The 16375-nt window shown below is 38.6% G+C and overlaps 2 protein-coding genes and 1 long non-coding RNA gene across 3 annotated transcripts in view; 1 reads left to right on the top strand and 2 right to left on the bottom strand.

Annotated features, from left to right (window-relative positions):
• LOC143890783 (uncharacterized) overlaps positions 1-16375 on the top strand; it is a 71264-nt gene that overhangs the window by 15128 nt on the left and 39761 nt on the right. The gene's annotated exons all lie outside the window — the stretch shown is intronic.
• Positions 838-5343, bottom strand: LOC143890782 (alpha-terpineol synthase, chloroplastic-like). Its single transcript, XM_077395465.1, has 7 exons — positions 5114-5343; positions 4465-4726; positions 4011-4386; positions 2173-2391; positions 1930-2068; positions 1336-1584; positions 838-1251 (listed from the first exon to the last, which is right to left on the bottom strand). The coding sequence occupies exons 1-7, from the start codon at positions 5240-5242 to the stop codon at positions 955-957; spliced, it is 1671 nt and encodes a 556-aa protein (XP_077251580.1). The 5' UTR covers positions 5243-5343; the 3' UTR covers positions 838-954.
• Positions 12576-16375, bottom strand: part of LOC143890541 (alpha-terpineol synthase, chloroplastic-like) — a 7582-nt gene continuing 3782 nt past the window's right edge. The window contains exons 5-8 of the mRNA XM_077395275.1: positions 13770-13985; positions 13510-13648; positions 12957-13205; positions 12576-12872 (exon numbers count right to left, since the gene is read on the bottom strand). Coding sequence (XP_077251390.1) covers positions 12576-12872; positions 12957-13205; positions 13510-13648; positions 13770-13985 — 901 coding nt within the window. The remainder of the gene's footprint in view (positions 12873-12956; positions 13206-13509; positions 13649-13769; positions 13986-16375) is intronic.

Here is a 16375-nt window from a genome sequence, read left to right as displayed (position 1 = left end):
ATCAGATATGTCTGTAATTCTGATAATCTGAAAGAACTGCTGGATTGCATGGTCTTTACAGACATCCATAGTTGAGTCCTGGGAGTTTCATTAGCACAGTACAAAATGTTAATCCTAACGAATTCAAGGGAGTTTTCATCCCTGTCTTAGATACAAATTCTCTGCATACTTAATCAAAATTTTCAGAAACATTCCCATCGGTTTGCCTTGTGCTCTGATTTTGAGTGTGATTCCTACTATTTTGCAACGCATGCTTTGATGGGGCAGGGCCCGCCAGTTTACACCCATACATAGCATGGGTCCGAGAGACTAGTGAGTGTGTGTAGGTAAAACTGTTTCTGAGCTTGAGCTCAAAAACAGTGTGGGCCCACATTTTTGGGGTGATCCAAAGCATACATTTGAAAGACCCTTAGATAGATAGGGTGTTCACAAAGAAAGAGGTAGGATCATCCTAACCCTTCCATTTGTGGAGGAAAAAATGGGTAGATTTGTGGAGAAACAGTATCTGTCCATTTTCCCTCCACTCTTGGATGGGTTAGGATGGTCCTATGGATATGATCATTGGTACACACCCTATCTATGTGAGGTCCATTCAAATGAATGCTTTGGATCACTCCAAAAATGTGAGCCCACTTGAGTTTTTGATGCTTGACTTCAGAAAGCAATCAGAGCTCGAGCTCAGAAATTGTTTTCCCGTATGTGTGTGTGTGTGTAACTATAGATTTTGTTCTATTGGATATGGATTTTATCCTTCTGCCAATGAGCGTATTTTTCCATATAAATATTCTTGTCAGTCCACAACATAAAATGGGTTTTAAATAATTATAAAGGCAAAATATATATCAATCTCTTTATTGCAAGTTCATAATCATATAAATAATATTACATTAATATATCATCCGATATCTGCTATTAAGAAATTGATAATCATCTATATAGACCAAGCACGACTTCTTATTTCTTAATCGAAATGGGTTCAACCAGCAATGATCTGAATCGCTCTTCAGTCTCGTTATCTGGGGAACCAAATCCATCACCAAATTCATAATAGCATTGGGACATCCTTGCAAGATCCAATGCAGCATTGATTAGAGATTCAGGAAGGGAACAGGAGAAAGATTCTTTATTCAACTTCTTCCATGTATCACTAATTAGACCTCTTATATGTTCACGAGCAACTTCCTCTGTTGCACCTGTTTCGTGCATGTAACATTGGATCGATTTGGGAACATCACCTCTTGCTAGCTCGTCCTATAATGTTGAAAAAATTATAAATATACAATTAAGTCGGCGAATTAAATAGTGCAACATAGAAGCTAAGTATAGGCAATTTACCGTTGAAGTCCCCCAATCGTCCCAAAGGCGAAGAATCATCGACGACCAGCGTAAAAGGTTAGAATACTTGTCTATGCAATCAAGTGCATCATTTGTTATCTTTGTTTTCGCTGATAAATAAGCATGGGCTAGCACAACTGGTCCTGATATTGAAATCCATGCATTGCTTAGATACTCATCAAGTGTCGGCGTATATCCATTGCAATACCATTTTGCCTCCACAAGGTATGCTTTACATAAATCTGCCCACTAAAATAAATAAAACCTCTCATTAGATATCTTAAACACAAATTGGGCGCGCATGATAATGAAATTACTTTCAAAATGCGGGTGTACGAATCCTAGTCAACTCGATGCGGTTTGTTCTAGTAGTTAGTTGCCCGACTGAGTAGACAATTGAGGCAGTCACAGCAGGAGAGTCAAAGGTGTTTTGATTAACTATTGAGGGAAACATTCGGACTTGAACAAGAACTCATCCATATTGAAGGGACTAAAATCTAGTGAGTTAACAATGGCTTGGAGGAGTTTTGAAATTACAGTTGAATTGTCAAAGAGTGAAAATTAACTTGATAAGGGAAAGAATGAATGCACTACCAGTTTCTTCAGGTGCCTTGTGATTTCTAATCCTTGTTCTTTTAGGACCACATAAGCCATTTCGTTGGTAGTGTTGAAGAGAGCCATAAAACATATCTTCATGTAATCTGGAAGTTTTTCCAAAGAGTTAACATCCCATCTGCAAAAAGTACATCAAAGGTTTGATATATTAGAATTTGACAAGAAGTATTGTAGGGTCCTGGAATATTGGCAAACTCTCTAGTTGAGATCCAAGCTCTCTACCTGTCAACAACATCAGTAAAGAGCTCCAATTCTTCTATTGAGCCATAGACATCATAGACATCATCAATGGTTGTTATTAGTTGATTAACTTTTGTAACCACTTCTCTAGTGTATCCAAACTCAGGTTTTGACATGATTCCAAGAGCCCATAAGAAGCACTCAAGCAAACGGTCTCTAGAAAAGCTCAACTGCTTACCAAGTCCCAAATTCTTCCACCACCTATGAGTTAAGAGCAACAGAAAAAGACATGTATACAGAAATGATATCAGCACCAGTGTATTGATAATAACTCCCCTCTTTTTTAGGCCGTCATTAATTTAGGGAGATGATATTTTCACTCCCCCTGCATTACGTGCACACTCCCCTTATAACCTGATTTGATGTGAAAAGTGGGCAACTTTATGTCAAATCACGTTATAAGGGGGGCGGGGAATATCATCACCCTTAATTTATTGTCGGTCAATTAACTTTTAGTGATTTCTATAAGGGAAATGATACCCACCCCCACCCCCCCCCCCCCCCCCCCCCCGCGCGGTTTACGGGGCGGGGCCGGATGTTGCATTCCCCATCCCCTGCCGGACGGAAAATTCCCCGTTCCCGCTTCGCAGGGAATATCTAATCCCCATCCCCGCCCCGTCCCTGTCCTGGGCTAAAAATCCTCAACTCAAAAAAGGTTTTTAACGCCCATAAAAAGGAAAAAGACAAGTCGTGTTTGTGCACTTATCAAAATATGGTAGTGCCAATATCACTAGCCTAAAAGAAATATTTACTGTAAACAAAAAAATACCAAAACATTACTAAAATAAGAGGATATTGATAATGGCTTGCATATTAAAATGGGGCGGGGCGGGGCCATCTCCACCCCCATTCCCGCCCTTGTCCCCGCTTCGGGAATATTTTAAGTCCACGTCCCCGCTCCAAGTCGGAGAATCCCCGCCCCGTGCGGGGCGGATCTCCGTTTTCACAGGTGAAATTACCAGCCCTAATGCTTTCTGTGAGAATGGTTTACTGCTTGAGGATAAATTCACCCCCTTTAACGTTCTTCTTTGCCTTTAAAACTTAACGAATAACGTTAAAGGGGGGATTTATTCCGTAGAGGGGGGGAGGGGAATATCCTTCCCCTTTCTATCATCCTCTAAATAGAAAATTGTCAACGAAGATGGGAGTGTGATTATTGCAAATTAGCAATTATGGACAAAGCCATTTCGCGGCCCCTCTTTTCTAAGACACAAGAGCCGATTCTCAAATTTTCAAAGTTACCTAGACGTTCCCATATTTACGCAAAGTCATGAAAAGCTAATTAAAAAAGAATAAAACAAAGTAAATAGTGCCATAATCATAATTAATATGGTACTGTAGATATAAGTCCCCTATCTATAATTTATAGAAATTATAGGGTGCCCAAGCATCGAGTCCAGTGTAGGCAGTATGACAAAAGTACAGCCTTTGATATTTGATACAACTACAGCTTACCGTTTTGGATCAAATATCAAGGGCCGTGATTCCTACACTAGACTTCATGTTCAGGGACCATATAAAATCTCTATAGTTTATAATTAAATAAAGCCCAGCCGCAAAATGCCTTCTACGAAATGCCTTCTCCATTACCAAGGTGGGTGGTTTGACATGCGACATACCAGCCGCGAAATGCCTTTTGCGATGGACGCTAGCAATTTCCATTTAAGTAATATATATATATATATATATATATATATATATATATATATATATATATATATATATATATATTTGTATGTATGTACGTATGTATGTATATGTATCTGTGTGTGAGAGAGAGAGAGAGAGTTGTACAAGGGTGATATTTCATATGTGCTTACCTAGACACAGCTTTAATATTGGTCTGGTATGTAGCCTGCCCCATGTTGTAATCCAGCTTAGCAAACTGGAATAAGAAAGGGTTCATGTCTTTCTCTCCAACATATGTTTCTATGTACCACCTAGCCTGTAACCTTGGCATCCTCCAATGGAAAGGAAGCTCCAAGGCATGCTCGACATGCCTTTTCAAGTCTTGATCTAAGTTCTTCTCATTGAAATCCTTGAGATACCTAATCGTGAATGCTTTGGCCTTGTCCAAGACTATCTCCCCTTCGAAACCTAGGTATGAAGCTTCGTACAAGCTCAACATACCCTCTATATCCTCACAAAGTGATGCCACTAAGTTGCCTTTCTCGTCCATGAAGCCATTGAAAACGTCTGTTTCTCACGAAAAATACAAACTTTAGGGATTACAACAAGTTTAGAAAAACTGTTATGGCATGAGAGTAAATTTACCTGGTGAGACTTCAAACCCATGTTGTCTAAGGAGCCCAAATCGGAGAGCTGTTGCGTAGAGATCGCCCTCCAACCTCATCCTGCTTTCATCGGTGGATATGTTACCTAAAGCTTCCTTAAACTCATTCTTGAAGTGATATCCCACACCAAGGCGTTGAAGGGTATCAATCAGCTTCAATTGAGCTAAGGGTTGGTCCACTCTTTTGAGCAAACGCCTCACATCTTCCTTCATCTTCTCGATTTGTCTCTCGTACATATGAACCTATAAAGATTAGAGAGAAAATTGGATTTACTGGCTAAGCAAGAATGATTACACAAAACCCTAATGAATGTTTATATAGAGCAATTAAAGTATAAACATAAAAAGATAGTAAGGTAAGTATGAAAATAGATAAATGAAGATTATTCTTATCTAGACAAGTATCGTAATCTATCCTAGGTAATTAAACTAACATTGGATGATCGAATGGCCAGATCTTACCAGATCTAATATATTCTAACATGCCCCACAAAACATGTGATTGAAAATTGACATACGTTTGATTACAATAAATTTAGATCTGGTACTATAATATGGCACAATGAACGGAAAAATCAATCTAAATCCTTCGCATCAACGATAGAAAATACTATAAATTGCAATAATTACTGTGTAATCACTCTTTAGTGACTGAATGAAGTCATAATCCCCAACACTTTTTGAGTAATTTGCTGATCGCCGATTAATGGTCGTCTCCAACATATGGGTCCTTAGACTGCATGTAATCTTCATAGCCATGTGTGCATTTCTCCTAGCTGGAGCTGTAGGTGAAGGCAGAAGAGAAGGTAGCAAGCGTGAGAAGGAGCAAGGGTTGGAGAGAGAGATCAGAGAAAGAGCCATCTTAGTTGAGCTATAATTGTAAGAAGAATGATGAGGATCTTTATACCCTCTTCCGATCCCTGTATGTATGTAACAAGTGAAATAAAAATGTGGTTAAAAAAAATGGTTCTTTTAACATGCGCTCCTCAAGGTGGACCTACCAAGGGAGATGGAATCACAAGCTTAATAGGGCCATAGAGAGTGTGCCAATGAGACAGGTCTTATCAATGGTGGAAAGCATCTTTTGGGGTCCTTTTGGAATCAAACAAAAGTCCTGTTTGGGTTGGTTGAAGTTCCTCCCCCCTTCTCCGAAGGAGTAAAGAATTTTATTGACTCATTGAACGAGGCAAGTTTTTGTACTTAGTTGATGTGGGACTATTCAACTATTCATCTGTCACTTTTCATTGGAAAAGGTGTCAGACCCATACGATTAGGTGCACGCCGACTTTCCCTTGTACATGGATGTTTTCTGAGGAATTTTGAAATGAGACGAGGGCTCAAGTTTGTGTTGGGCTCAGGGCTTGAGTTTGTGTTAATCTCTGGAGTCGGGTGTGTGATGGGCTCGGGCCCGGGTGCCTTGCAAAAGTGTTTGTCCTTGAAAATGAGTGTTTGTGTCATTCCACGAGCGAATAACCCTCTCGAAGCTCGATCGCTCAAATTGAAAAATACAAAACAAATCCTGAAACTCTGGAACTATGAGGCTTTTGGTGATATTTTTCATAACATCTAAAGAGAGGAAGCTGAAGTTCTCAAAGCTGAAACCGTCCATCTTTTCAATCCAAGTCAATCCAACTCAGAGTCCCTTTCCGATGCTAAGAACAGAGTGAATGAAGCTATTCTCTTCATGAAATTTTTTTTGAGGCAAAAATCCAAAGAGAAACGGCTCCTCCGGGAGGGTGACCGAAATAGTAAATTCTTTCATGCCTCGATGCAACATCAAAGGAAAGTTGGTGGAATCAACAAAATAAGGCACAAAGGGATATGGATTACAAAGAGAGGCAAAATTAAAGACCTAGCTAGGGACTTCTTCGAGTGTGCCCTTTCAGAAGAAGGGGTTACGAAGGATCCTGCGATCCTTAACCACATCCCTTCTCTAGTATCTGCAGAGGACAAGATGAACAACGAAAGTAGAAGAAGAACAATGCCCAAAAGAGATGTGCTTAAATATATGATAGAAAGAACAACAACACAAGATAAAGAACAAAAAAAGAGAAGAAAGCTTGAAGAAGAAAGCTTCAATACATAGACAAAATATGAGAATGTTGGCCTTTTTCTTCAAACACTAGCTTGCACACAAGAAAGCTTCAATGGCTTAAATGGAAGTCTAGGAAGATAGTGGAGAATCTCTACACAAAAGAGTAAATGAGAATATGCTTAGTCAAAGGAAAGTAGAGAGGGAATAGCTTTAGTAGATAGTGGTAGGAATGAAAAAGTGGTGTCTTTAATGCTTAGGGAAGTAGTGGGTTGGAGGTCCAAGTAAGATTTGAATTTGGAATAGGTGGGTGGTGGGAAAAGATGGAGCAAACATGTGCGGCTCACACATATGCAAGCTAGGGAAAATGACCAACATGCCCAAGGACACAAAAATACATATTTGCCTTCACTACATCTCTCAAAATAAAATAAAATAAACAAAGCTAAACAAAATGGGTTCCCAAAAATACACTTCAAATTTAACATCTAAGTGAAAAACATCTTCCCTAATAAATAGCTACTTGACCCAATCTTTAAACCACAAGATAAAGACAAAAGAATAATTTAAACCATAAGATAAAGATAAAAGAATAATTCTAGACTATCAAGACTCCTTACTTTCTCAAGAACCGGCATTGTTTAATGGGAAAAATCCGTTGTTTAAAACGTTTTAAAGAAGTACATTTTGTCGTTTTACAATCATGTTTTGTCTCTTACGTCCTCAACTACTGTTTGCACTCTCTTGGTTCTTTCAACGAGGAAAAGTCTAAACAAAAATCACTACCTATGATAAAATCATGCCCTTCTGAGATTAATTCACATCATTTTACAGCATGTGACGCCATAATCTGTACAAGACTGATACAAACCCCCTCTCTCTCTCTCTCTCTCTCTCTCTCTCTCTCTCTCTCCAACATGGTAGGCCCCAACCAATGTTTCAAAATGGAATGTACTTTCATACCATATAGGATGATCCAAACCGTCCGTTTGATGGAAATGATTTTTGGGCCACAGCCAATTTACACTGTGGCCCATCAGATGGATGGTTTGGATCATCCTACGTTGTGGGACATACAGTTACCAGCTCAACCCAAAATCCAATATCTAAAAACTGGGCATTTTGAATTTCAAAAAAGAAAATAAAAGAAGAACCACTGCGGGCGAAAACAAGGTCTACATCTAATCCCAACAGGGGAAATCTATTGCTGATGCATTGTCTATGCTCTTAATGGGCTCTAGAGGAAAAAATAGCACAAAATAGAAAGAGACTGAACTTCACAATCGGAAAGGGGGCGGATAGGGGTTTTATTGGTGAATTTATCAGCCCCAGGAAGAAAAAGGGAGATGATTTTTCACCCTCCTGTAGGATTATGCGCCCCTCTGTTAATGTGATTTGGCATAAAAAAGCGTTAAAGTCTGCCACAATTCACTTCAAAAAGGGGGGGCGCATATCATCTCCAAAAAATAAAATAATAATAAATTTCTGCTATTACTGTTATTATATTCTCAGTGGAAGAGTGAGAGCTTTGCATCTTACAAACGCTTTACCGAAAAAAAAAAAAAACACAAAGGGATTATAAAAAAAGGGAAATGATTTCAAAACACACATCTTTTGATACAAGACGCTCATGTTTCTTGTCTTTTATATTCAAAGATCTGTATAAAAGGGTTTTAACTGTCCTAAAAAAGCACTTACGTGACAATTAAATGCTAAAAGACAAGATATATGAGCGCATGTATCAAAACCATGGTTTTAAATTTCGACCAAAATCCGGGGGGACCGAAATCGAAATTTTGATTAAATGCCATTATTTATTAAAAAAAAATAGTGTTACAGAATTTCGGCCGAAATTTCAGAATTTCGGTTCGGTCCGAAATTTTAGAAATTCGGTCCTGAATTTGGAACCAAATTTCGGATTTCGCCGAAATTTCGGTTTTCAGTGGGGTCCGAAACGGTTACCGAAACCGAAATTTTAAACCATGATCAAAACATAGTTGTGCTGCAATCATTTCTCCAAAAACAGTTATACCAGTTTTTGATTCTCCGAAACAAAAGGAACCAAAAGAAAACTAAACCATTGAATAAGTGAGTTTGCATAGGTAGCTTACCTGTGCAAACCTTAGACACCCTTTTACCTTAATTGCGTGTTTGACACATCTTCCATGTAGGCTGGCAGTTAAAAATCTGTAGAAAAGGGGATTCCCTGGTTTAAGCGGGACGGGGAATGGGATTGAAAAAAATTCCAAGGAGCGGGGATGGGGATTGCTCTAGCCCTACCCCACACCGTAATCCCTGTTCAAAATTGAATATTCTACTATTATATTTCGGCATGCTGCTTTTAATTTGGGTAGCTGCACTCATGGTTTCAAATGCTGCTTTTAATCTGCTAAATTATTAAACTAAGAAAGGCTAGTTTCCTAAATCTAAATCCCACGGATTGGCACTTATTGACATAGTTGCTAACTTGGTAAAATGAAACTGATATCTTTTAGGTAATGATTGAAATGGTAACTTCCTAATACCGAATGGTAAATTTGGAAAGCAAGATGCCCTGCATCAGAAATGTTGTGATTATGGCTGATTAGAGGAATATTATAATAAATTGAAGGTTCATCTAAATAAAACTTGAACTGCAGCGGTTCTAGTTACTTTTTCATGTGTAACCAAACACCAGAAAAGGAGGAAATTTTGGAAAAAAAAATTCATTTCCAAACTTTTCCTAAAAATTCCTGCTATCCAAAATGGCCTAAAAGAATTAATTTTGCTTATTTCATAGTAAAAACTTAGTGCTTATTACAGTAAATATCTTTTGCTTGTTATAAAAGACATGGGATTTAATATCATCTAATCACGGCAATTCATCTGGACTTTCATGATATTTGTTCTAGAGAGAGAGAGAGAGAACATGAGCTATTAACTATAGATAATTGAGTGTTTTCTAGCCAAGGCTGAGGAGAATTTCCAGCCTCTTTGGGGAAAGTTCTTGGTGGCTTTGAGGGGAAGATGGGGAGGAGAGTAAGGAGAGCTCCTGGACTGTAAGGATGTACTTTCCCTCTCTACCTTTCTACTTTACATTTCAAGTATATTATTTTTCCTTCTCTTCTATTTGCCCTTCAATGTTGTATGCATATTAATTCGATGGATTGAACTCACATTTTCCTCATTTTTCTTCATGAAACTAGTGTTTTCATTTTTAAAATTTTTAGAAATTCCATGGAATTCTTCGTCTACTGCTGACCCGCCTCTGATCCACATTAAAATTGGTATCAGGAATTTCTATAAAAGGATCCTAATTCTTTTCCGATCCTGCTGCCAATTTTATCTTTGTGGCCTACCATTAGAGCCAAAACTACAAATCTGAAAGTATTGTATCATCTTGCTTTCCCCTTACCCTTTCTCTTGCTTAACAGTTTCTCAACTCTAAAGCTCGGCCCTCTTGTAGGATCTAATCTAATTTAGCACTGAGAAAACTTGCACTTGTATAGAGTGTTAGAAAATAGTATTGTAATCTGTAATTTTTGGGATACGAAATATACCAATACAGCTCCACAGAAGATAAACTGATATGAACAGATGGTAGAAACCAACAATAATTAATCTGCAGACAAAACAGAAGAAGAAATGACTTATCGAGTTGAGGCACGAAGGATGTTCGCTGTCCTTAAGGCAAATCTCGCCCCCACTATGTCAAATCAACGGTGCATATGGGCATCTCGGCGTATGCCTCCAGGATACAACAACTCTCGCTTCAGGGGTGTGCACTCACACAACCCAGATGCCTTAGAACTCGCTTATTAGTGCAAAAAATGCCTTGATCAGAAAGCTTTGGAGAAAAACAACAGTTGCAGAAAGCAGAAAGGGAGAAGAACAAGAAGAGAGGAAGACTTTCCGCTTGGGATAGATTTTCCTTTCTCTAAATCCTATTTTAATAGAAAGGAAAGACTCTGTTGGGAATCGAAACGTTGCAATACTTATTGCGTAATTAATGTTTCCTAAACGACCCACTAAGCACGTGGAGACGTTTCCAAACGGTAACAAAATTATTATTTTTTAAGAAAAATATGACAAGAAAAAAGAAAAAATAAAAGAAGAGATTTGGGCCAACGTGCGCGGCCGGGCAGCGCGCGTGTGGTATGGTCTAGGCCACCGGGCCACCCATTCACGAGGGTCTCTCTTTTTCCACTTTCTCATTCACAAGACAATGAGAGTGAAAGTATATATATGGACACTCTTTTCCACATAAACTTCCCATCTTGGGCTAAAGGTTTTCACAAGACATTAGCCTTTTTGGAGGGAAGTTCAAATTTTGGGAGAGACTTTTAAAAGCATAAATTTAGTCCTAAAGGACAAACCACAAAAAGACAAAATGGAATCCCCTCTTGTAAATTTTGAATTATAAAGAACTTTTGTTTTTTAAAATAAAAGTCAACATAGAGTTGTTTAACAAATTCAACCGGATCTGAGTCTGTACTTTATCAGAATTTGAATTCAGAGGCTCTTTCACGAATTTTCTTTTGGAGATTCTGCCTAAATGCATGAGTTGCCTTCTTAAGAATTCTTCTAGTTCTAATGGATCCAAAAACTATTCGACATGAATTGTTACATTCAGTTCCTACACAGTAAGATGTAGAGACATTGAGAATAAGATTGTTACATTCAGTTCCTACATAGTAAGATGCGGAGACATTGAAATAAAGAAACTGTTACATTCAATTCTTGTATTGCAACTTGATGTTTCTTAATTTCAATGTCTCTGCATCTTACTGTGTGATATAGAGTTCTGCTTGGATTGGTCGAGCCTATAGAAAGCACTTTTTTGGGATCATTACACATTTCGTTGAGTGGAGGTTGAGTTAAAAGTGTGGAGCTGAGCTATAAGCTCAAGGAGGCGATCGTTTCCCTACATGGAACTATGGAAGAGTCCTTGAAAGCTTCATGGCATTCCATCACTTTCATCTTTGAATATTCCGGTGTTCTAGAAACTCTCTGTCATGTTTTATGGGGCATGTTAGAATTTATTATTGTGCTCATTTCTTTCATTCTAATACCACTTATTTTTCGGGGTTCTGTCATTTCATTACTAAGAAGAGAATGAATATGGATCAGATATGTCTGTAATTCTGATAATCTGAAAGAACTGCTGGATTGCATGGTCTTTACAGACATCCATAGTTGAGTCCTGGGACTTTCAGTAGCACAGTGCAAAATGTTACTCCTAACGAATTCAAGGGAGTTTTCATCCCTGTCTTAGATACAAATTCTCTGCATACTTCATCAAAATTTTCAGAAACATTCCCATCGGTTTGCCTTGCGCTCTGATTTTGAGTGTGATTCCTACTATTCTGCGACGCATGCTTTGATGGGGCAGGGCCCGCCAGTTTACACCCATACATAGCATGGGTCCGAGATACTAGTGAGTATGTGTAGGTAAAACTGTTTCTGAGCTTGACTCAAAAACAGTGTGGGCCCACATTTTTTGGGGTGATCCAAAGCATACATTTGAAAGACCCCTATATAGATAGGGTGTTCACAAAAAAAGAGGTAGGATCATCCTAACCCTTCCATTTGTGGAGGAAAAAATGGGCAAATTTGTGGAGAAACAGTATATGTCCATTTTCCCTCAACTTTTGGATGGGTTAGGATGGTCCTATGGACATGATCATTGGTACACACCCTATTTATGTGAGGTCCATTCAAATGAATGCTTTGGATCACTCAAAAAATGTGAGCCCACTTGAGTTTTTGATGCTTGAGTTCAGAAAGCTATCAGAGCTCGAGCTCAGAAATTGTTTTCCCGTATGTGTGTGTGTGTGTGTAACTATAGATTTTGTTCTATTGGATATGGATTTTATCCTTCTGCCAATGAGCGTATTTTTCCATATAAATATTCTTGTCAGTCCACAACATAAAATGGGTTTTAAATAATTATAAAGGCAAAATTTATATCAATCTCTTTATTGCAAGTTCATAATCATATAAATAATATTACATTAATATATCATCCGATATCTACTATTAAGAAATTGATAATCATCTATAGAGACCAAGCAAGACTTCTTATTTCTTAATCGAAATGGGTTCAACCAGCAATGATCTGAATCGCTCTTCAGTTTCGCTATCTGGGGAACCAAATCCATCACCAAATTCATAATAGCACTGGGACATCCTTGCAAGATCCAATGCAGCATTGATTAGAGATTCAGGAAGGGAACAGGAGAAAGATTCTTTATTCAACTTCTTCCATGTATCACTAATTAGACCTCTTATATGTTCACGAGCAACTTCCTCTGTTGCACCTGTTTCGTGCATGTAACATTGGATCGATTTGGGAACATCACCTCTTGCTAGCTCGTCCTATAATGTTGAAAAAAATATAAATATACAATTAAGTCGGCGAATTAAATAGTGCAACATTGAAGCTAAGTATAGGCAATTTACCGTTGAAGTCCCCCAATCATCCCAAAGTCGAAGAATCATTGACGGCCAGCGTAAAAGGTTAGAATACTTGTCTATGCAATCAAGTGCATCATTTGTTATCTTTGTTTTCAGTGATAAATAAGCATGGGCTAGCACAACTGGTCCTGATATTGAAATCCATGCATTGCTTAGATACTCATCAAGTGTCGGCGTATATCCATTGCAATACCATTTTGCCTCCACAAGGTATGCTTTACATAAATCTGCCCACTAAATTAAATAAAACCTCTCATTAGATATCTTAAACACAAATTGGGCGCGCATGATAATGAAATTACTTTCAAAATGCGGGTGTACGAATCCTAGTCAACTCGATGCGGTTTGTTCTAGTAGTTAGTTGCCCGACCGAGTAGACAATTGAGGCAGTCACAGCAGGAGAGTCAAAGGTGTTTTGATTAACTTTTGAGGGAAACATTCGGACTTGAACAAGAACTCATCCATATTGAAGGGACTATAATTTAGTGAGTTAACAATGGCTAGGAGGAGTTTTGAAATTAGAGTTGAATTGTACTACCAGTTTCTTCAGGTGCCTTGTGATTTCCAATCCTTGTTCTTTTAGGACCACATAAGCCATTTCGTTGGTAGTGTTGAAGAGAGCCATAAAACATATCTTCATGTAATCGGGAAGTTTTTCCAAAGAGTTAACATCCCATCTGCAAAAAGTACGTCAAATGTTTGATATATTAGAATTTGACAAGAAGTATTGTAGGGTCCTGGCCGGAATATTGGCAAACTCTCTAGTTGAGATCCGATACATATATACAAACTCTCTACCTGTCAACAACATCAGTAAAGAGCTCCAATTCTTCTATTGAGCCATGGACATCGTAGACATCATCAATGGTTGTTATTAGTTGATTAACTTTTGTAACCACTTCTCTAGTGTATCCAAACTCAGGTCTTGACATGGTTCCAAGAGCCCATAAGAAGCACTCCAGCAAACGGTCTCTAGAAAAGCTCAACTGCTTACCAAGTCCCATATTCTTCCACCTTAAGAGCAACAGAAAAAGACAAATGTGACATGTATACAAAAATGATATCAGCTTCAGTGTATTGATAATAACTCCCCTCTTTTTTAGGCGATCATTAATTTAGGGAGATGATATTTTCTTTCCTCTGCATTACGTGCACACCCCCTTTAACCTGATTTGACGTGAAAAGTGGGCAACTTCATGTTAAATCACGTTATAAGGGGGGTGAAAATATCATCACCCTTAATTTATTGTCGGTCGATTAACTTTTTTTTATTTCTATCAAGGATGTTGGCAACGGGGCGGGGCAGGATGTTGCATTCCCCGTCCCCGCTTCGGGGATGGCGGGGAATCCCCATCCCCACCCGGCGGGGAATATCTAATCCTCATCACGTCTCCGTCCTGCACAAAAAATCCTCAACTCAAAAAAGCTTTTTAACGCCCATAAAAAGGAAAAGGACAAGCTATGTTTGTGCACTTATCAAAATATGGTAGTGCCAATATCACTAGCCTAAAAGAAATATTTGCTCTTAACCAAAAAATACTAAAACATTACTAAAATAAGAGGATATTGATAATGGCTTGCATATTAAAATGGGGCGGGCTTGGGTGGGGCGGGCTTGGGTGGGGCGGGCCCATCTCCACCCTCTCCCCGCCCCGTCCTTGTTCCGGGGAATATTTTAAGTCCCTGTCCCCGATCCAAGTCGGAGAATCCCCGCCCCGTGCGTGGGGTATCCCCGTTTTTCATGGGTGAAATTGCCAGCCAGCCCTTACGCTTTCTATGAGAATGGTTTACTGCTTGAGGATAAATTCACCCCCTTTAATGTTTTTCTTTACCTATAAAACTTAACTAATAACGTTATAGGGGAGAATTTATCCGTAGAGGGGGGAAATATCATTCCCTTTCTATCATCCTCTAAATAGAAAATTGACAACGAAGATGGGAGTGTGATTATTGCAAATTAGCAATTTTGGAGAAAGCCATTTTGCAGCCCCTCTTTTCTAAGACACAAGAGCTAGCCAACTCTCAAATTTTCTTATCCATTTAACTCGTAAGAGTTGGCAATTTGACATCCGTTAGATGTATACGGAAATGATATCAGCACCAGTGTACTGATGATGAAGCCCCACTAGTTTTTTCAGACCGTCATTGACTGGCCATCCATCGTAACTTTTATGGATTTCTATCATCTGCCAACAGCCAAAACAAATTGATTGGAGGGTTAGGATCATCGTATGAGGTATGTATATATTTTCTAGCACGGCCCACTAATGTGAAGGCCGAACAAATGAATGGTTCAGATCTTCAAACCTGATTGGCCCAACAAATTGATTTTTTTAGGCAGTAATTATTTCCATGCACCTCCGATGCCAATGTAACTTATCTGAAGTCTCTCTTTCCATCTTAGTTTCTTCATATCTTGTACTCCTTCCTTTTTTATTCTCTCCTAGTAAGTCTCTTTCCTTTTTAGTTTGTTGTTATCTTATGCTAGTAATTCTCTTTCCTTTTTAGTTTGTTGTTATCTTGTTGGATCACTCCTTCCTTTTTTTTTATCCTCTCCTAGGAAGTTTTAGTAATTGCGAATCTCTTCTTAAAGTTTGAAGATTTTTTTTCCTTACATCTACAAGGAATCCTTGCTGTATAAAAGTAGGTGAGGAATTTTATTTTACAAGGATTTGAGCGAGGCGTTTCTTAACGGTTGGGCTATGGGTTTGAAGGAATTGTTTTTGCTACTTTTTGTACTACTTTCTCTTGGTAACAGGGGCAATGGAGTGGAAGGAAGAGGGAGCATAAGTCTGTCGAAAGAAGAAGATTTGGAGATTGAGAGGCAACTTAAAATTATCAATAAACCAGCAGTCATGACCATTAAGGTATAACAGCTATATGTGTGTGTGTGCATACACACACACACACGTGTGTGTGTGTGTGTGTATTTATATATAGGGAAAAGGTCTCTGAGGTATCGCGCAACCTGAGCAGCCGACTAAATACAACATCTCCCATAGTTGTTTGACTCATCCAACCTATTCATTCTATATGTTATGGTTAGGTTTATGATTTGTGGAGGTTTAAAATGGATGGCTAGAAATTAGGCTCCTGTAGATCGAATGGTTAGGTTTATGGTATGGAGATGGTTTGTTAGGAACACCCTATCTGTGTGAGGTGCTATAAAATAAATGAGTTGGATGAGTCAAACAACATGGAGATGGTCTGTTTATAGTGGCTTGCTCAGGCTGAGCTATACCTCAGAAACCTTGGCAAACCAACTTCATAGGATCATCCTAACTCTTCCATTTGTGGATGTTAAAAATGGGCAGATTTATGGAGGTTTATACCCGTCCATTTTAACATCCACAAATGGAAGGGTTAGGATGATCCTATGAAGCTGGTTTTTTGTGCACACCCTA

This window comes from Tasmannia lanceolata, unplaced genomic scaffold (assembly GCF_043159265.1).
Source record: "Tasmannia lanceolata isolate RefF3 unplaced genomic scaffold, GAP_Taslan_0.1 ptg000013l, whole genome shotgun sequence".
Lineage (NCBI taxonomy): Eukaryota > Viridiplantae > Streptophyta > Magnoliopsida > Canellales > Winteraceae > Tasmannia > Tasmannia lanceolata.
The sequence above is the reverse complement of the archived record's forward strand: the minus strand, read 5'-3'. Positions and strand labels throughout refer to the sequence as shown.

Coding starts and splice junctions, on each gene's coding strand:
- LOC143890782 (XM_077395465.1), bottom strand. CDS start 5,242: ATGGCTATGAAGATTACATGCAGTCTAAGGACCCATATGTTGGAGACG. Junction 2,392..4,010: donor AATATTAAAGCTGTGTCTAG/GTAAGCACATAT, acceptor CTTAACTCATAG/GTGGTGGAAGAATTTGGGAC. Junction 2,069..2,172: donor TTTACTGATGTTGTTGACAG/GTAGAGAGCTTG, acceptor TACTTTTTGCAG/ATGGGATGTTAACTCTTTGG.